The sequence below is a fragment of the Lutra lutra genome, chromosome 4, assembly GCF_902655055.1.
Source record: "Lutra lutra chromosome 4, mLutLut1.2, whole genome shotgun sequence".
Taxonomy (NCBI): domain Eukaryota; kingdom Metazoa; phylum Chordata; class Mammalia; order Carnivora; family Mustelidae; genus Lutra; species Lutra lutra.
In genome coordinates, this window is record NC_062281.1 from 143,527,427 (window position 1) to 143,548,548 (window position 21,122).

General features: G+C 43.1%; 1 protein-coding gene across 4 annotated transcripts; it reads right to left on the minus strand.

Annotated features, from left to right (window-relative positions):
- Nucleotides 1-1,587: 1,587 nt before the first annotated feature.
- LEPROT (leptin receptor overlapping transcript) lies at nt 1,588-15,031 on the minus strand. 4 transcript variants are annotated; one of them, XM_047725428.1, is made up of 5 exons: nt 13,660-13,694; nt 11,358-11,395; nt 10,213-10,288; nt 4,708-4,894; nt 1,588-3,032 (listed from the first exon to the last, which is right to left on the minus strand). In XM_047725428.1, the coding sequence occupies exons 1-5, from the start codon at nt 13,677-13,679 to the stop codon at nt 2,916-2,918; spliced, it is 438 nt and encodes a 145-aa protein (XP_047581384.1). In that variant the 5' UTR covers nt 13,680-13,694; the 3' UTR covers nt 1,588-2,915. The 4 variants fall into 4 exon arrangements, with proteins under 4 accessions (XP_047581384.1, XP_047581387.1, XP_047581386.1 ...); XM_047725431.1 differs by lacking the exons at nt 11,358-11,395; nt 13,660-13,694 and adding an exon at nt 14,991-15,031; XM_047725430.1 differs by lacking the exons at nt 11,358-11,395; nt 13,660-13,694 and adding an exon at nt 14,577-14,702.
- Between the last annotated feature and the right edge of the window lie 6,091 nt (nt 15,032-21,122).

Consider the following 21,122-nt stretch of genomic DNA (forward strand, 5'->3'; position numbering starts at 1 on the left):
CTTGGAAAGTACAGGCTGCTGGGGGTGCTGCGGGGACTGGAAAGAGTTCCAGGGGAGGGAGGAGATGATCACAAGTCATCCTTTTCTTCTGGGAAGGAGTCTGACCAGCATCGCACACTATAAGCCATACGAAGACAACTGACAGGGTAGGAGCAGAGAGGGGGGTGATCTGGACATTGGAGGAGGCCAGCATGTAGGTCAGGCTGGGAGGAAAGCCCCACATCAGGAGAGGAGGCCAGGAAACTCAGAGGAAAGTACCTGGACCCCAAGGGTATTAGAGGATGGGAACTGCTGCAAAAATGGAAGAAAGACCTTTGTTCTTAGGAAAAGAGGTGGAAATTGAAACTTTCCTTTCCCACCCTGTTCAAGCTACCCTGTTTCCGAGCCCCGAAATTCAGGCAGGTACCCTGAGCATTAGAAGTCAACAACACAAGGAGTTAGCCTGCCTCAGAAGGCCTGGCCTGGGGACTCAATCACCCATCTCCCACTTTCCATGGCAAAGCGTTCCAAAGTCCTGCTGTTAGCCAGTTGTCGGGAACACGATAGAGAATCCCTTCACAAGATTACTTACTTGTGAGCAATTCTTTATGTGTATTCTCAGTTTTAGAATGTCATCAATGTGTTCTGAATCTCCAAAATATTTTCTAAGGTGTACGGAAAAGAAAAGCCCAACATTTGCGTCATCAAAAGGAAACTTGTACATTTATACACAGCAATACTTCCTATCAGCATTTATTACTTAATTGACACTTAAGCACTAACAATAAATGTTCGTTTTCAGACACAGAGCAAGTTTAACAGTCTATCACTTCAATGAGCCCATTCTACTATTAGGGAATACTTACAAACATTCTCTACGCAATTACTTTACATCAATCTAGAAATACAATGAAGAGGCAATGCTTTAAGGCTACATATTAAGGCTACCTTGGTTATTTGAAATATGTATAAGTAATAAAGATGCTTTTGCAAAAGGAGAGTATAAATTAAACACTATTTCCACTATTGGAAAAGAAATACTATTACAAGCCAACAAGACATTCAAAATGGTATCTTAAAATGTACTGCTATTACTATATGGCAGATAGATTATTGCTCAAACTACCCATTTCCGAACACCAAGAGATTCTCACTTTTCTATCTTTTAAGCAAGGCTACATCAGAATAAAGACTTGAAATTAAGCTTCCTTTTGTGTTAAAAGAGATTTATTATAATAAAGTAAGTGCAAGTAAGTGTTATTAAAAATGCTGGTTAAAATTATAAAGTGTCTGTATCATTCTTCTAGTATAAATGTTGGAAGTAACATCGTAATTCTGCATGTACATAGAACTTGGAAAACATAAAATCATGCACGAGCCCAGACTATAACTGCACGCTGTCCTTTTAGGTATCACCACTCTCTTCTCCTGGTCCCAGATCACTCCAGAATCTGAAAATATATATATACTAATATATGTATATATACTATATACTAATATATATATGTATATAATATATATACTAATATACTAATTCCTCCGATTCCAAACTTCAAAATTTCAGTGTTTTAAACGTATGTCAGTTATCACACATTAACAATTCTTTGAAGTCATTATATTCTCACCAAGTGCTTCTAGTTCCTGTATTTCCCTTTCTCAATAGACCTTGGACAAAAAGTCGAGCAAGAAAAACTGATTGGAGGAGCCAGCATGACACGTATTCCCAATGATCCATTTAAAAGTGGCATAAGGTGTTTTATGTATGTATTATATAAATTAAAAGACCTACAAGGTGTGAAAGACTGTAAGTACATCAACATGTGAAGAAAATAAGCAGCTCACCCTCAGCCTGCTTACTTGGCTCCGTGGAGAGGAAGAGGCAGAGCCGGGAGGAGGTCAGGGCAAGTCAGAACCACGGAGAGTGTGTGTGTTTGGTCGGGGGGAGGCAGAGAGCATCACAGAGCAGCGGGGGAGAGGCGTGTGGTTATTAAGGGAAATGCAACAGTATTACCTATCTGCTTTTGCCCACCCTGCTGAAGCAGGGACTGGTTCCAACCTGGCCTCCCTCGGGGCGTCCCAGTGTGGCTCTGGGGTGATTCTGTTCCCCCAGCACCGTGCAAACAGCCACTGCATTTCAGATGGTGTGAAGACACCGCTGCTCCCGGCTGCGAACAATTCCGCAAAAGTGAGGAACGACAGTATCAGTTTGGACGTTTCACAAATACCGAGAGACTCTGGGCTAGGCCTCAACATGAAGGCAGGTGAAACAGCTTTTACAAATGAGCTGCTAACGCCCAGAGAGGTTAAGTGGTTCAGCCAAAGCCAAGACAAGGGCGCTAGATGTGATAATTATCCCTCTGTGACGGCACTGATCACACTTGCATGTGCACATAATTCACTTGGGATCTCAACCAAAACACGCTGGGTCCCTGGTGGAGCGCTGATTCTGTACATGCTGGCTCCTAGGAGAGGCAGGTGCTGTACAGACCCAACCAACGGCACTTTGAGAAGCAAGGATCTACAACACAAAGAGGGAGCTCCCTCCGTCTCTGTCTCTCTGGGCCGCAAGTACATCTTGGGAGTCCTGGGCAGAAGGAGATTCGCGCTCCAGTGGTCTCTGCCCACCACGCACATCCCCAGGCAAAAGGTGCCTTGCACGAGTGAGCAGCCATCTACAAGACTGTGTTCATGTATTTTCTGAGAGCACCATGACTATATGAACAGCCAAATAACCTAATTCAACTTGAGTAAATGGAGAGCGCTGCTGGCTGGAAATAAAACGAATCTTTTTCTCATGTAGTTCTTCTTACAGTGAACATGATATAAAGGCATAAAAAAAATCAGCATATGAAATTTCATAGTAAAAGGCCATATGTGCAACAAATACATACAGTATGACTTCTAAGAAATAAAATGCATTTTATCAGAATAAAGTGCTACCACTGCTCCCAGCTAAAATCATCTCCTCTTCCAAATACAAGGAAAAAACCTTGAATTGTAAGGAAAATGACTGCATTGCCTGCCAGCACAAGGCCACAGGCTCCCCATTTGATCTGAAACACAAGAAAAGAGGATTAAATCTTTACTTTCGTCATATTGCACTCTTTGAAAGTCTCTCTTATTTTCTGCATTAGAATTATCCAATGAAATATCACATAAAACCGCTAAAAGGCTTAATAATGTAACAGGCAGGAGACAGTGAACTATTCAGTAATTAGCCTAATTACTTAGTGAGGCTTGATAATTAAGTCTGTATCATCCTTATCATCTTCCCCATTAGACATATTTCTCAACTTGTCTTCAGAAGACGATGATTACTTCAGTAAGATACAAGCAGCCGGAACACAAAGGGTTAATTATAATACAGAGCACTAAAAGTTCTATACCCATTGCCTCCTTTCAGGAAAATAGGAACTGGAGAGTTATGGATTGGTCTGTTTCTTTTTTAAGCTTTAAATAATAACCTGCATACAAATGAAAACAGCTTTCCAGCCTGGCAGATGGTTCTACAGAGGCATAGGAGGGGATGAGGGTACCCTCTAGTGGGCATTCTTTGTTTTAATTTAACTGGTAGAAAGACAACATCAATGAAAGGGGTTCTTCATAAAACATGATGCATGAAACAGAAGTCCTTATAGCCGAACAGAAGCAGCACTGGTCTCAGGTACACAAAGAATAAAGTCGTGATGATTTTGCACTCGAAAACCTTCAAAGCTTCTCCATTTTCTAGATAGAGTGCAAACTGGCATGGCACTCAAGAGCCTGCCCAACTGGGCTTCACCAGCCTTTGTGGCCTTGATCTCAACCACATCCTTTGGCTCCATTATACTGAACTGTTCTTTATACCACATATTGCCTTTTCACACTTGGGGGCCATTCCATATAACAGCCTTCCCTACTCTAATCAAAACCTTATTTATCCTCAGAGGCCTACATCAAATGCCAGTTGGAATTTCTTCCTGGTGCTCCTATGGTGTTGTGATCATGTTTCAATTCTCATACATAATACATTTATAGTGTACTTACCCATCAGGCTACTTTCTGTGCTTTCTGGAACAGAGACAGTATCTGGCTCTTATTCCTGGTATCTTACAAATAGCAGATGTTCCAAAGATTCAATGCCCCAAGTAAGATATCCAATGCCCCAAATAAGAGTTTCTTGAAATTGAAACAGTATGTAGCGAGTGGGAATAAAAGCAAGTAGGATGAAAGGCACTGAACGTCCAAGTGAATAAATTATACCCACAGTGTGTGTTTTGGAGACAAAAAGAAAAATTTCATATTAGATGTGAAGATGTCATCTTATCACTATATCTTCTAGAGGCCACAGTGGACCTCAAAATATGCCAACTGTATTGGGTTGAAAATTGTGTCCAGGATCGCATTTACTGGAGAAGAATCTGAGATGACGTTCACTTTGGAACCGAAGAGCATTGCTATCCTAGTCTCAGTGGATCGCCCTAAGCAGCAAGGACTTAAGCACAATTCTGGAAAATAGCTTAAAGTCAAAAAGGCAAGAAAATCACATGGTCTGGCTACAAGTTGTAGAGAAACAAAGCATTCTCAAAACAAGGCCAAGACACTGATAGGGAGATCTAAAATGGAAGAGCGCAACTAAACACACGTATGGATTTGAGTCTTAAGCCTCAGCCCTGGAAATGTTCTGGACATATGCCTTTGATGTAACCTCAGCAACAACCAGGCAAAACAATACGAGACAAAACTTACCACCAATACACGGGCAAGAATAACAGGAAATCCAAAGGCAGAGACAACAATTCCAGTAGTAAAAAAATATGCCAGCTCCCGGCAGGCACTACTTGTGGCGTCGGAGTCATAAGTTGCTCTTTTGGCAATGAAATGGGGGATGGGAGAGATGACGTGAAATATCAGGACAAACAAGGGCCAGTAAACGCTGTCAGGTGGACCCAGAAGAAACGCAAAAAGAAAAGTTACGATTACATTTTAAAGACACTCTGCCATTTCAAACTCAGAATTAGCTTCAATGTATGGGTCAAACAATCATTCATTTAATTGTCAGTACTCGTACATGAGATGATTTATACCAGGAACAGATAAGATATAATGATTAAAAATTATTAGTCCTTTAATATGTAGTTTACATGGTGTTAAAAAAAACAACTACACAACGTGTAACCTAGAATCTTTATTAGTAGTTTTCTGTCATTACTGAGCTTCCTGAACTGTAATTTTTTTTTAAGATTTTATTTATTTATTTGACAGAGAGCACAAGCATGGGGAGAGGCGGGCAGAGGGAGAAGCAGGCTCCTGTGCCCCCAAGCACTTGACCCCAGGACTGAGATACCCAGGCACCCCCTGAGCTGTAATTTCTTAAAGACAGTCTTCACTTAGTGCAGACGACTTCACCCAGTCATCTTTGCTTTCCCTAGAGAACACAGCACAGTGTCTTCAATGTGCTAATTCAATAGAGATCTTTTGAGTATATATGCATGTTGGAAACCCTTCAATGGCTTAAGAAAACCCAGATTCCCTGCCCTGGCTTACAAAGCTTTATATGATCCCTTCATTTTGTGCCATCTTCTCTTCATTCACTCAGTAGCCACACTAGCCTTTTTTCTGTTCCTTAAACATTCTGAGCTCATCCCTGTATTAAGTTTTCTGCACTAGCCATGTCCTCTGCTTAGAATGCTCCCCTCCCCCTCTTCTCATTGGCTGGTTCCTTCTTATGTAATCTAAAATGAAAGGCCTTCTTCTAAAGGTGGCTCTCCCTGACCATTTCAACTTACTTTCTTTCTTTCATTTTTTTATGAAAGAAAATGCCAACTGTATTGGGTTGAAACACAATGTTACATTAGTTTTCGGGTATACAACACAGTGATTCAACAAGTCTATATACCACGCTATGTTCACAAGGGTAGCTACTACCTGTCTCCATACATTGCTATTACAATACCACTAACTATATTCCCTATGCTGTGCCTTTTAACCCCATGACTTATTCATTCTATAACTGGAAGCCTGCATCTCCCATTGCCCTTCACCCATTCTGCTCATCCCTCCACCTCCCAACCCAACCGTCAATTTGTTCTCCTCAATAAATGGTGGAACAGCTAATGCAAATGAATGAAACTGGACTACTTCCTTATATCATATATAAAAATAAACTCAAAATGGATTAAAGACCTAAAAGTGAGACCTGAAACCATAAAACTCCTAGAAGAAAACATAGGCAATAATCTCTGACCTCAGCCTTAGCAACACTTTCCTAGGGAAGTCTCCACAGGCAAGGGAAACAAAAGCTACTGGGACTACCTTAAAATAAAAAGCTTTGCACAGTGAAGGAAACCATTAATAAAATGAAAAGGTAACCTGCTGAATGGGAGAAGATATCTGCAAATGATACATCTGGTAAGATGTTAATATCCTAAACATATAAAGAACTTACGCAACTCAACGCCAAAAAACCCCCAAGCAATCAATTTAAAAAGGGCAGAGGACCTGAACAGATATTTTTCCCAAAGAAGAAATACAGATGGCCAACAGACACATGAAAAGATGCTTAACATCACTCAACATCAGAAAAATGCAAATCAAACCCACAATGAGATATTATCTTATACTTGTAAGAATGGCTAGTATCAAAAAGACAAGATGTAACAAGAAGTGCCAAGTATGTGGAGAAAAGGGAACCCTTGTGCACAGCTGACAGGAATGCAAATGGGTGCAACCACTGTGGAAAACAGTATGGAGGTTCCTCAAAAAAAAAAAAAAAAACTAGAGTTACCATATGATCCAGTAATTCCACTACTGGGTATTTACTCCAAGAAAACATAAAAACACTGATTTGAAAAAGATACTTGCGTATCTATGTTCATTGCAGCATTATTTACAATAGCCAGGATACAGAAGTAACCCAAAGTCCATCAGTAGATGAAAGGATAAAGAAGATATGGGACACACACACACACACACACACACACACACAGGAATATTACTCAGCCATAAAAAAAGAATGAGATCTTGCATTTGTGATGATGTGGATGGACACAGAGGACATTATGCTACATGAAATAAAATGGACCATCCATTTTAAATACTTCAAGTTATCCTTAAGCACATTGCCTTCTTAGCTTTTTGCACAGCACTTATCCCTATTTGATATTTCCTTGTTATGAGAACAAGAATCTAATTTGTCTTAATCAATCACCATTGATCTCCATGACCTAGAATGAGGCATTCCGTTAATACTTACTGAATAAACAAAATGAATTTTAAGTATGAAACTTATAAAAATAAATATGCTTACTCACAAAAATTTTAGACAGCCTTTACTATAAGAGGTAACAATAATAATGTAATGTTTTACTGTATTTAAAAATTGCCATCTGCTTTCCATTACATTTTCTCTGTAACTACTTCAAAAATGTGTTTCTCCATCAGGTAGATGTTTATTATACTTCATTCCTTAACAGAAAAAAGCACAGTTTCTATTCACATTTATATATCCGCATCACAGAAATACACAGCACAATACAGATCCACCCTGATAGCCAGCACCTGTAAGCAGAAGTTGTGGCAAAGCTACACTGTCATGAAAGCTTATTTCAGCCACAGATTTAGGAGCTCAGGACGGTAACCAGAAAGCAAGGAAAAGGGCCCTTTATCAATAGAACTCAGGATGTAAACACTGAGTTCTAAGTCCTAATTTCATATTACAGGGATTTTTGTATGTTTCAAGAATCATCAAACAATATTGGTGAAGGGGCCTTTAGAGATTCTCTAGTTCAAAGTCCTTGTTTACCAGTAAGGAAATGGAGATACAGAAAGGAGAATAGGTCTGGATTGGACCTTGCTGTGACCTGACATGTCCACAGCCACGAGCTCTTAATTCTTCCTAGAACACAGTGAGAGTTTTCTGTAAAACAATGTAGGAGAACACATTCCTGTTCACAATAAGCCATCAATATTCAACTACAAGAACTGTTAATATAGAAGCAACCTTGTTTATACACAAAATTTAAATATTAAATGTTAACTATTCAGAAAACATGTAGGCCAGAGACTGGCAAACTTTTTCCAGAAAGATCAAAGAGTAAACATTTTAGACTCTGCAAGTTGTATTCTCTCTCTCTCAAATATTCTGTCCTTGTAGTATAAAAGTAACCAAACAGAGTACACAATAAGCGTCACTGAGTTCCGATAAAATGTTAATTACAAAAATAGCCATCAGGCATTGTTTGATCTATGCACCAGTTTGCTGACTTGTAATGTAGACAATAATACTGGGTTACCATCGTTAAGATATAAGACTAATTTCTTCATTGTAGCAGTAACGGCTCATTTTTTTTATTTAACCTTATAGAGATCACAGAGAATTAGAACACCTGGATTTAGAGTTGGTTACAGAAAAATGGTCAAAAGATTCAGGACATGAGTCACTTAAGGCTGTGCGGTTTGGTTAAGTCTTTAACCACTCTGGGCTTTGGTTTCCCAACTAGAAATGAGGATAACTTATATCCTTAAAGCTAGACTAAACTAGGTAATAGTTACACTCTTGACAAATGTTAATTATTGCTTACAACCGGCTGCCACTCATGTACACACAATTTCTGTGATAGCTGGCCGGGACTGGGAGGAGAGTTTTTTTTTTTTTTTTTTTTAAAGACTGTATTTTTTTTGTTAGAGAGCAAGTGAGCAAGAGAGCATGAGTCAGGGGAGGAGCAGAGGGAGAGGGAGAAGCAGGTCCCCCACTGAGCAGGAAACCTGATGTGGGGCTTGATCCCAGGATCCTGGGATCCTGACCTGAGTCGAAGGCAGACACCCAACCAACTGAGCCACTTAGGCTCCCCGGGGGTTGGGGGTAGGGGGGAGATTTGAACTCATCAATGTCCTTCAGACTTGCTCCAGATGATTTAAGTTAGTTCCATCACCTCCTGTGCAGTTAGTTGCTCAGGCCAATCCCCTGGGGGGCATCCCCAAACCCTTTCCCCTTGCTGAACCCTGACATCAGTTAACAAAACCTGTTAGTTCTGACAACCTGGATCTATCTCTCTTTCCTTTCTTTCCATTGCTACTGCCATGGCCCTACATTTGACTTGACTGATGAGAGCAGTGCCCTGCTACTCGCCCTGACAGCACTTTCGGCACCTTGCTACCCAATGTCACATTTGCGCCAGACTGCCCTTCTTAAAACATAAACCCCCTCACCCTCTAAACCTATTCTCGAGATACTTTTCCCGCTCCTACTGCCTGAAGTACAAAATCTTACCTCCTTTACATGGCATACAGTGTCTTACAGACTGACTGATTCTACATCCTTGACCAACCCTTCTTCTACCCATCCCAGCTGTATTCCATGCTCTACCATAAACAACCACATGTGGTTTCCTCAACAGTCCATATGCTCTATGTCTGTGAGCCTTGCCATAGGACTTTTCAGCTACCCAAAGTCCTCTTTCCCCAGTTATCTGCATGGCCTACTTCCTTATTTCCTTTACGTTTCTGCTCACATGGCACCCTCTCTGAGAGGCCTGCCCTGACCACTCTCCCCAGGGCATTTGTGCCCTTTATCCTTTATTTTCATAACATTTCTGCCACTGATAGAATGAACATTTTTCAATCTGTTTATTGTCTGTCTCCCCTACTGAAATACACACTCTAAGAGAGCAGGGTCTTGGTTCTCTTATTCCTTAACCCTCTGGTCCTGTAACAGCGGCTGGTACATGGTAAGCACTTGACCAACAGCTGCTGAATAAAGAAATTTTTGTTGAATGTTCCCTCTGCCTAGATTGCCTTCCCCTAACTATCAGCCCCACAAACTCTTATTCAGGCACCACGTCTCGGCTTAAAGAGCACTGCTTCTCTGCAACTCTCCCTAACTCTCCCAAGAAGACTCAAAGTGCTCAGGGTCCTTTGCGCTCAGCTCCACCATGGATCAACAGGACCACCACCTGCCTGCCTCTCAGGCACACCTAGAACTGTGAGCTCTGTGAGGAAAGGACTGCATCTCTTCATTCTTGCATCCCCAGCTGGTCCAGAACAGGTGCTCAGTCCATGCTTTACTGAATGAATACGTCAAGCTTAAAAAGAGCTTTTCTCTCTGTACAAACACAACTGACCCGTGAAGGGACCTGGACTTCACTGACTCATTGGTGAGAGCTTGGTGCTACACGGACCAAACTTGCTAACACTCATACTAAGGGTGACAAAGGCACAAAAACAAGAATGGTTCTTTTTGAGATGATAACTTACCCATAATCCTCTAAGGCACAACCCAGCATGAGAAAAGTCAGCCCAATGGCCCCACTGAAGGACAATGCCACGAGAGCTGTGAAGAATAAAACCAAGAGTTAAAGATCCCAGATCAGGGGTTGCCAGGACTTTAGGGGAGGAGAGGAGGAATAGGAAGTGCCTACTAATGGGGATGGAGTTTCTTCTGCGGGTGATGAAATGTTCTGGAATTAACTAGTAGTGATGACTGTACAACCTTGTGAATATACTAAAAACCACAGAATTTTACACCTTTTTTTTTTAATTTTTATTTATTTATTTGACAGAGAGAGAGAAAGCACAAGTAGGGGGAGTGACAGGCAGAGGGAGAGGGAGAAGCAGGCTCCCGGTTGAGCAGAGAGCCCAGTGTGGCTAAGCGCAAAGGCAGATGCTTAACCAACTGAGCCACACAGGTGCCCCCAATTTTACACTTTAAAAGGGCTAATTTTATAGTATGTGCTTTAGATCTCAGTAAAAACATTCAATTAAAGAAAGAATTAAAAGGTCCCCAATTTAAGCAAAGATAGTGATTTACCTATTTCATTAGTTGTTATCACATTTGACTGGCAAATGACTGCCTATGCCCACCATGTTAAAATCATTAGGTGAGAAAGGTCTCAAGCACTTCCCAACCCCTATCTAATTTATAAATCCCCTCTATTCGTCACAAGAGGCTAGCTAGCCAGCCAGTCTGCACAACTCCAGTTGGAACTCACCGCCGCCAGAGGCAGATCATCTCCTTCTGACAATATCCAAATGCTGAAAATCCTTTCTTTAAATTATATCCAAAAGTGCCTCACTGTAATATACATATCCTTTGATCATTTTGCCTTCCCCAACCACAGTACTTCCAAGTATTTGAAGACTGCTTTCATGTCTTGATAGAAAATGATTCCCAACTAGTATACACTGAATAAAATATTTATTCCCTGCGTCTGTTCAACACTAATCTCTGAAGGGGTAGGAACGAATTTGTCCTTGTCACGATGCTGAGTGGGAGACAGAGTATCAGGGCTGTTAAAAAATCTTGAGCTCTGAGTCACCAACAAGGGTTCAAATCTTAACACTGCCACCAACTGGTTGTGTGACCTTGGAGAGAAACTGAAGCTTTCAATCTGATTTCTCACCTGTGAAATGGGAATAATGGTGCCACCTTATCACGGAGCTGATGGGAAGTAAAGGAGATAATCTATATGAAGTGTTTGGCAAAAGGAGGTGCTCCATGAATAAATGTTGCCTGACGAAGATATCTGCTCATCTTAGCAACGTTCTTTGCTAAAGGTATAAACCCAAAGCACAGGACACATGTGTAAAACTGAAACATCCCACCCTCTCCTTTCAAACACACTTCTTCCCTTTAAATTCTACCTTTTTAAAGATTTTATTTATTTATTTGACAGAGAAAGAGCACAAGCAGGGGGAGCAACAGGCAGAGGAAAAGGGAGAAGCAGACTCCCCACTGAGCAGGGAGCCCAATGTGGGGTTGCATCCCAGGACCCTGGGATCATGACCTGAGCCGAAGGCAGACACTTAACCGACTGAGCCACCCAGGTGCCCCTTTAAGTTCTATCTTGAAGGACCAACCAACACTATCATCACACTCTTAGAGAAAAATCAGCAATTCAAGATGACTCAATCTCCCAGATGTCACTCAAACCTACTGCTACAAACCAATTGAGTGTGTCCTCTCCCCAAATTCATGTTAAACCCTAGTGCCAACGTGATGGTATTTAAAGCTTCTAGGAGGTGATCGGGTCATTCAGGAGGGGCCCTCATGGATGGGATTAGTGCCCTCATAAATGGGACTCCAGAGATCCCTTGCCCTCTCTGCCACGTGAGGACAGTGAGAAGACAGCTGCCTGTAAATGAGAAAGCAGGCAGTCATCAGACCCTGAATCTGCTGGCACCCTGATCTTGGACTTCTCAGGATCCAGGACTGAGAAATGTATGTTTGCTATTGAAGCCATCCAGTTTTCTGGCATTTTTGTTAGAGCAGCCCTAAAGGACTGAGATGTCCACCCTCTTCTCCCAAACCCTCTGCTATTGCCCTAATGCAGACCCTCACCATCTAACACCTGCCTGCGACTATGACCAATCCAGCCTCCACGTAGCAGACAGTGGTCTCCCAAATAGAGATGGTGTCGCCCATTCACAGCTGCTCTCACGACCTGCGAGTTGTTTGGGACATGTTCTCTCCACTTGGAAAAAACTCTGTCCTTGCTCCTTCCTTAGTAATAAGCCTTTCCCTTACTGACTTTTTTAGATTCAATGCAAAATTGGCTCTTTTGTGAGAGCTGCCTCCTTCTCCCAGGAGCAGGGTTAAGTAATCCCATTTGTGTTAGTTTCCTGGGGCAGCTATTAACAATGTACTACAAAGTAGACCCTTTAGAACCACAGAAGTTTAGGGGTGCCTGGGTGGCTCAGTGGGTTAAAGCCTCTGCCTTCAGCTTGGGTCATGATCCCAGGCTCCTGGGATTAAGCCCCACATTGGGCTCTCTGCTCAGCAGGGAGCCTGCTTCCTCCTCTCTCTCTGCCTGCCTCTCTGCCTACTTGTGATCTCTGTCTGTCAAATAAATAAATAAAATCTTAAAAAAAAAAAAAAAAAGAACCACAGAAGTTTATTTTCTCACAGTTCTGGAAGCTTGACATCTCTAATCAAGGGGTTGGCAGGGCCATGCTTCCTCCAAAGGTTCTAAGGCAAGACTCTTTTCCTTGCTTTTTCCTAACTCCTCTTTGGTGCTTCTTGGCGTCTACCTGCATCATTCCAGTTTTTGCCTCTGTTTCCCTGTGGTGACCTCCCTATGTCTCTATATGCAAATTTCCTTTTTTATAAGGACACCAGTCATCAGATTAGGGCACACTCTAATCCAGTTTCATCTTAACTTGATAATATCTGCCAAGACCCTATTTCTAAATAAGGTCACATTCACAGGTACTGGGGAGTTAGAACTTGACCATTTCTTTTGAGGGATACAATTCAATTCGTAACACCATCTCTAGCTCCTCCTGTTATCTAAGCACACCTTGGACACTTCAACAGTAATATAATTATTCCCAGTTCTGTCACCCCAAAATTACTTTTATCCCAAGTCATAGGCATAGAGCAGTCTCTCAATAAAAGGTGAGTATCTGTAAAATCCTTCTTTCCCTTAGTTCTTTTCCATTTTATACTCTATCTTCTTTTTCACTACAACACAATTTCTAACAAATTCACACATAACCGTTTTTATTATTTGATAGTCTGGGGGTATGACTAAACAGCACAGTGCAGTACTGAGATACTACTTGTCACCTGTTTTTTGCATTGGCTACAAACGGACATGTCACACACTGGACACCGTCCAAGTAAACCGTATTTACTAAACTGATATAAAAGTCAGCCAGAAATCATGATAACATGTGTCTGCCGCTAAGAGGTCACATACTCACCTAAATTTCAGCGTGCACATACATGCATGCAAATATACTCTACACATGTTTATAGCAGATGCTGATTAACTGGGAAGAACCTTGGGTACAAATTCTAAAGAGGACGGTAATTCCAATATAGAAACAAGTTCCACTACTCTATTCAAACATTAGAAATCCGAATGGTTTCCCACCAAAAGGAAGCCTTCCAGTAGCCTCTCCCACCGCTGCCACCTCTTTTGAACTGCCCCATTAAAAAAACAAAAAAAAAAAACAAAAAAAAAAACAAAAAAAACACACTGTGCGAACACTACTTTCTTGTCCGTCCATAGAGAGACACTAAAGAAAGTAACGATAACCTTCCACTAATCTATTCTCCACAACTACGAAATATGCAGAATTTCTGGGGGCGTTCCGTTGCCTGCAGTCAACTCTGCTCAACTGGAAAAATCATCAGTACCGAGAGGATTAGGAGCCCCGGTGCCGAGAAGACTAGAGACAATGGCTGCTCTGGAGGAAACGCGAAACTGCGGAGCTGCAGGAAGAGGGAGGAGAGGCGTTAGGGTGGACATGTCAGGAAGTGGAAATCCAGGCTGTTTAAAAACTCGGCAGAGGTGGGGGCGGGGGGCCGCTCCGAGGAGCTGAGGAGCCGGGAGGTGATGCTCCGGGTTAACCCGGGTGTCCCAGGAAGGCACTGCTCCTGGCTCCGGCCGGAGATCCAAGCGGGAGCGTGAAGACCAGCGAGATGCCACCCGCACCCCGCGGGGCGAAGGGAGGGGGCGAACTTCCCCCACCCCCCCGGAGAGGCGGGGAGCGCGGCGGGCCTAGGGGATGCCGTTCCCCGCCCACGCGCTGAAGGCGCAGCTCCAGGCTTAGCCCCGGACGGAAGCGACACCCTCCACAGGACCTGGGAGCGAGCTGGGGGGCCACGGTTGTACCTTTAACGCCCGCCATGTCTCCCGAGCTGGGGCCGCGGCTGCTTCCGGCTTCCTGCCACGGCGGGGCTGCCGCCCAGACCCGGCCCCGCACCGCACCGCGGCTCCCCGGCCCGCCCCTTCACGCGGAGCCCCGCCCCTGCCGGTCAAAGACCCGCTGCAGAGCCCCGCCCCGCCACCCGGAGCCCCGCCCCTGCTCCTCCAAGAGTCCTCGAAGAGCCACGCCCCTGCCGATCCCGATCCTCCCCGCCCAGCCACTCGGAGACCCGCCCCTGCTTCTCCAAGCTCCGCCACGCCGAGCCCCTAATGGTCCCGATCTTCCCCTCCCGGACACGCACAGCCCCGCCCCTGTTTGTCCAGGATCCGTCCTGCTCATGCCAGTCCCTTGTGGTTTCCAAGTTCACTCCATGCACTTACAGCCCAGTCGCTGGGGTCTTTCGCCACTCAGAGCCCCGCCCCCACCGGTCCCGACCGCGTGGGCCCCTTCTCTCAGACCCGACCCTTGTGGGTCCCCAGCTCACGCCTGCCACGCAGAGCCCGCCCATTTCGCCGGTAACCCGGTCTCCAGCTCGCAGAGTCCCTCCCCATCCCGTGATCCAGGTACGGAACTTGCACTGAAACCTGCTGTCACCGTGTAAACCCGGTCTTGCCCCCGGAGCCCTCCTCCTAGATCCTGAGCTCTAGGTGTAATCCCCGAACCCGCCCCACGTTCGCTCCTTCAGTCCGTCGGCTGGGGCCTCGGCTCCTCCGGCACCGGTGGGTCCGCGGAGCAAGACACTCCAGAGCGGCCCACCCAGTGCAGGTACCGCGCGGTGCGGTTCCTGGCTACAAGGAACCTTGTACCAGGTTCCTTGTACCAAGAAACCACCCTCTGCGTGAGGGTGGAGAACGAGAAGGTGGGGAGAGGGAAGGGGGGGATTACAGTCGGTAGGGAAGGAAGGGACACCCACTTACAGAGCAGCATTATTCTCTGAGCCCACACGTGCGCGCGCGCGCGCGCGCGCGCGGATCTGCGTTTACCAGACGAGGACTGCGGCGGAGCAGGAGATGGGAGCATCAGAAGAGAAAAGGCCCAGAGGAGACATCCCTCCTGAAGATCTTAGCATTTGCATGGACTTGCCTTGCTTAATACTAACTTTAACACTTTTTTAAAAGATTTTGTTTATTTATTTGACAGAGAGAGATCACAAGTAGACGAGAGGCAGGCAGAGAGAGAGAGAGAGAGGGAGGGAAGCAGGCTTCCTGCCGAGCAGAGAGACCGATGTGGGACTCGATCCCAGGACCCCGAGATCATGACCTGAGCTGAAGGCAGCGGCTTAACCCACTGAGCCACCCAGGCGCCCACTTTAACACTTTTTAAACACAGTTTTTTTCCCTTACATCCTGGTTTAGAGAGACAAAGACCAATAATCTTTTGCCTCTGAAACTTTCATGAACATTTAAATAAATACTATTCTTACACCTTAGGACTCAAAATCTGCAGGTAACCAAGTCCAGTTTAAACCTCATGGGACCATTTTGTAACTTTTCCTCCCGGGAATGGAGAGTTTTTGTCTTGGTGGGGCCAGTCTGGAAGAAGCCTCAAACGCCATTTGATCCAGTGCTTTATTTTACCTTTGTGGAAAGAGACTCAGAAAAGGTAGGGCTTGCCAGCTTTTTGGAGGTTGGATTACAGGCCGTTTACACCTCATTGTAGCTGCGAACTACTGCCCCTTTTCTATTGCTTTTTCCTAATTTTCAAAGACTGAAAGATAAAGGTGTTCCCCTGGCGGCCTGAGAAGTACAAATTCTCACTACCACCACCACCTTTCAGGATCCCCATTCAGTTTACCTTTTCAAAACTGTACAATGAATGTGTTATTGTCTCAACACACGTTTATCTGTGCATTTTTTTCTAGCCCCTCCCATTTCTCCTCATAGATGGAAGGTACACTTATTAAAAACATGGTGTTACTAATACCCAGCTCCCTGCAGACCCTTGCAGGTCCAGAATTCCATGGTGCTCTGCTTTACAGCTGGCAATCTACTTAAGATTGTTGAGAATGTCTTTTTCCCTCTTTTGAGTATCATATTCTTTCTAATACCTGTTAAAGCATTCAGGGAAACTGCCTGTCAGCCATATGCTGGAAGCCTGTCTTTTTTAGCTCCTTTACCGTAGTGCGAAGCTGCTCTCATAAGAAAGTTCACGCTTTCCACCACCACCCCACCCAGCTGATAAGAATTTTCTGTGGGGTCAAATCTCCCCATTTCCCCTTCTATTCCCAGGCATCCATTAGGTGTCTGAAAAGCCATATATAAAGGTTTGCCGGAGCCTTCCAAGTCAGTCTGAGGCCAGTCCCACAGAAGGGAACTGATTTTGGGGAAAAGTGACATTATCTAAGAGGTGTAGCTTGGTTTGAGTGCCTTAGGCTTAGCAGTAAGAAACTGAAAGATGGTGGGAAGAAAAAAGATGAGGTGTTTGCCCAGGGGGAATGTCTGGAATCAGAAAAATGCAGAGATGGTATTCGTCCCTAAACTAGGTTCCTGGACCTAATTTCCAAGAGTGTGTGTGGGGGGGGGGGGATGGTAGAGAAGGTGGGGTAGAAACTCTTCCCATATAGCACCAAGCAATTCTTGGACACCAACAGGGTGTCTTACAATTCAGATCAATTTTCATACTATGTACCTGGAAATAGCATCAAATTCCACAGGCTAAGGGTTTAGTCCTACAAGACTCCGCACTTCTCACCTTCTGACGCCAGTCACAGCCAGATTCTTACCTATGCTTCTGACCTACCTTGGACTTGAGACACCGGTTGTTAAGTCTGGGTTGTTACCTGTATTTCTGATGACTGGCTATCACTCAGCGGTTCCCAGGACCTCCTCCTGTTTGATTAGTTTGCTACAGTAACTCACAGAACTCAAACATTTTGATTCCTAGATTACTAGGTTATTATAAAAGCAATCACTCAGGAACAGCCAGCTGGAAGAGATGGACAGGGCAAGGTGTGGGGAAAGGATGCTGAGCATCCATGCCCTTTTCAGGTGTACCCCTCTGTCCACATCTCCAAGTGTTCACCAACCGGAAGCTCTCTGAACCCTGTCCTTCTGGGTTATTATGGAGGCTTCATTACATAAGCATAATCAATTAAATCATTGGCCACTGGCAACTGATTCATCCTCCAGCCCCTCCAGTCTCCCTGGAGGTCATGGGGTAGGACTGAAAGGGCCAACCCTCTTAAAAATGTGGTTGGCTACATTGGAAACCAGCCCAGATCTTTCTTTCCAAAAGTCACATTATTAACAAAAGACATCTTTATCCTTCTCTACACTTAAGGAAATTCCAAGGGTTTTGGGAGCTGTGGGCCAGGAACTGTGGATGAAGTCCAAATATATGTAAGAAATATATTTTGCTCATCTAAATGATCAGATAGATACTTCTTATAAGTCATAATATTGCAATTCCCAACAAGGTTCCTGGCCACACCATCTGTCCTTTCCAGTTTACTAAACAGTCTAAAAGAGAAAGCCTCTTTCTAAAGGCTTTAACTATCCCCTGAGAATATCTGATTTTCTTTTGCCAGCTGGTGCACTAAAAAATTGCTCTTCCACTTAACCATTCCGTGATTCCTCAAGAATAAAAAAGAGTCCCCAAAAAAGGGGCACCTGGGTGGCTCAGTGGGTTAAGCCTCTGCCTTCGGCTCAGGTCATGACCCCAGGGTCCTGGGATCGAGCCCCACATCAGGCTCTCTGCTCAGCAGGGAGCCTGCTTCCTCCTCTCTCTCTGCCTGTCTCTCTGCCTACTTGTGATCTCTGTCTGTCAAATAAATAAATAAAATATTAAAAAAAATAAAAAAGAGTCACCAAAAAAGAAAGTAAAACCTTAGAAGCTTAATCCTACCCCACAACTTGGATGTGGAAGATCCATGTCCTCTGTCATGCTGCCCAGGACTTCAGTGAACCCCTTTAGATAAACTTTCATATTCTCTCCTGGCATTCAATCCCCTCACACTATGAACTAGGTTATATTTTCTCCATCTTGCAGATGGGAAAACTGAGGCTCAAACAGTAACTAGTGCATAGAGAAGCTGCGATAAAACCCAAAACCGTCCAACTCTACAGGCAGATAGTCAGCACTCGTACCATTCCCTCTAAATCTGCTGTAGTAATTAGAAGAACAGCAACCTTCTATGTTTTACAGGGCAGTCAAACCCATTTATTCATTTTCATTTTCCCTTACGTATCTATTAGCAACTGGCACTCAGTTTACACACAATATTGGTTGAATTAATAAAAATTAGTAAGTTCACTATCCATAGTACCATCTCTCCCTATCCTACAGAAAAGATCGAGCTTTCAGACCCCAGATCTGGGTAAATGTCTCCATGATGTGAAATTTACAAAACTGCCCCTCAGAACTTTTTGAGAATTAAATGAGAAACATGTGTTATAGCACCTAGGGCCATGCATGCAAGACAGACCCCATCTGTTCTGGGGTAGGCTCTTGAATCAGTGCTTAAGTTAAATCCACGGGTGATGCAAACACTGAAATCAGCAACGTTAGTTTCCCTCCCTAACTCTCAACCACTGCTTCTTTCCACACAGCCATTCCCTTTACAGAACTTATAATTCAAATCTCTGCCATTTTACGCGGGCAGATCTCTGTCATTCCAAAGATATAGAAATAAGGGCCAAAGGCACAAGTTTCTCTCGAACATTTTTTCTATTTGTGTTATTCACTCCCCACAACCCAAGGCTTCACTGTAATTCCAGCACCAATAGTGACCTGCAGTGATCTACTTTGTCCTATAGACTCTCAGTAACAATGACAACAGCTCTTATTTTATGAGTACTCACTTGAGAGCAGTTTATATATGGTCCCTAATTCCTCCATTACCTCTATTGTACAGGTGATAAAATTAAGCTTTAGTTTAAGAAACTTGTCAAGTTTGACAGTCCTTAAGTAGAAAAACCAGGATTTAAAACGCAGTCTTCTGATCTCAAACCAATACTGTACCATTATGCCAAACCCCATGATTTATCTTTAGAACAACCAAAACCTATTTACTTGACCTAAATTCCCTCATAGATGTTTCCAGCAGGGAAAGTATCTTGTTGCTGTGATTAACTGTTTCTGGAATTCAACATTTGTGTTCACTCCATACCCAATGGTGTTTCATCAGTGTAATACCATTCCATCAATCCAACTTGAACATTCTTCCAGACAGAGATAGTACAGGGATGATTCAAATGCTTTTGATTTGCAGCATGTGCTTCCAAATGAACATGCTACTTCTATACTTAAAGAACTAAAATAGAGTTGACCCTCGAACAATATAGGTTTGACCTGTATAGGTCCACTTATACATGGATTTTTTTCAATAAAGACAGCATGGTACTGTAAATGTGTTTTCTATTCCTTGTAATTTTTGTAACATTTTGTTTTCTCTACCTTATTTTATTGTACGGATACAGTATTCTGTAATACAGAACATTATACATTATACACACACACATACACACACACACAAAATATCTGTCAATCAACTTTATGTTATCAGTAAGGCTCCTGGTCAATGATAGTAGGCTATTAGTAGTTAAGTTTTGGGGGAAGTCAAAAGTTATACATTGATTTTTAACTGCATGGGGCTGGGGGGTAAGAAACCCTAATCCCTGCACTTTTCAGGGGTCAGCTGTAACTGTTTTTTATAAAGTCCCAGACTCCCAGGATTAATTCCTTTGCTTCAGCATACAAACACAGCTTTGAATATCCACTAATATTCTATCTAGGAGACCAGGATTTCTCTGCTGATTCTTTTTGAAACATAGTATTTACAGAGCATGATCCAAAGCAAGTGTGTGTGTGTGTGTGTGTGTGTGTGCGCGCGCGCGCGCGTGCGTGTGTGCATACGTAAGGGGAAAGGGCAGGATGAGGGTGGTTAAAGTATAAATCCAGAAATCCTCTCAGATCGCATTTTGGTGCAAATGTATTAGATGCTTTTCATATTCTTTTCCCATAACTTTTCTTAAAAGTGAATCGTGTCAGAAGATAGAACTCAAACTTGTCATTAAATTCCTATAAGTGCAAAAATAACTTAGGTTTCTACAAATATTTTTGAGCCTTTTAATATACATTACAAATATTTTAGACCAATCACATTTTGTCATGTGTAACATATTTACAAAACAAAAAATATATTACAGTAAACATGAATGAAACAGTGAATCTGATCAACAACAAGCTTTGTCACAACCAGATATTTAAAAGGAATGCAAAAACCTGTTGGTCTGCATATGTTAAGAGTTTTGAGATAAATAGGGGTCCAGAATTATAATGTATCTGGAAGAGAGATGAAGGAAATCCCAAATTTAATAAGTTAGGTAAGATTCTTTCTCATTGCTAATTACATAATGTTTAATGATGTTTTATACTGTGAACATTGATGAATTACCCAAACATGATACAAAGCTAATATAGTTCTATCATTTCAAAATGTACGTGACATTCACATAATATCCTTTTAATTATTATCATTATATACTGTAGTTCACACAATATCTACAAATGTG

What these genes read in the sequence shown, in the direction of transcription:
- LEPROT (XM_047725427.1), bottom strand. Translation starts at nt 11,454, where the DNA reads ATGGAGCACCTCCTTTTGCCAAACACTTCATATAGATTATCTCCTTTA. An exon ending in CCATTATTCCCATTTCACAG is followed by an intron (nt 10,289 to 11,357) that starts GTGAGAAATCAG and finishes TATTCTTCACAG; the next exon opens with CTCTCGTGGCATTGTCCTTC. An exon ending in TGTGCCTTAGAGGATTATGG is followed by an intron (nt 4,895 to 10,212) that starts GTAAGTTATCAT and finishes TCCACCTGACAG; the next exon opens with CGTTTACTGGCCCTTGTTTG.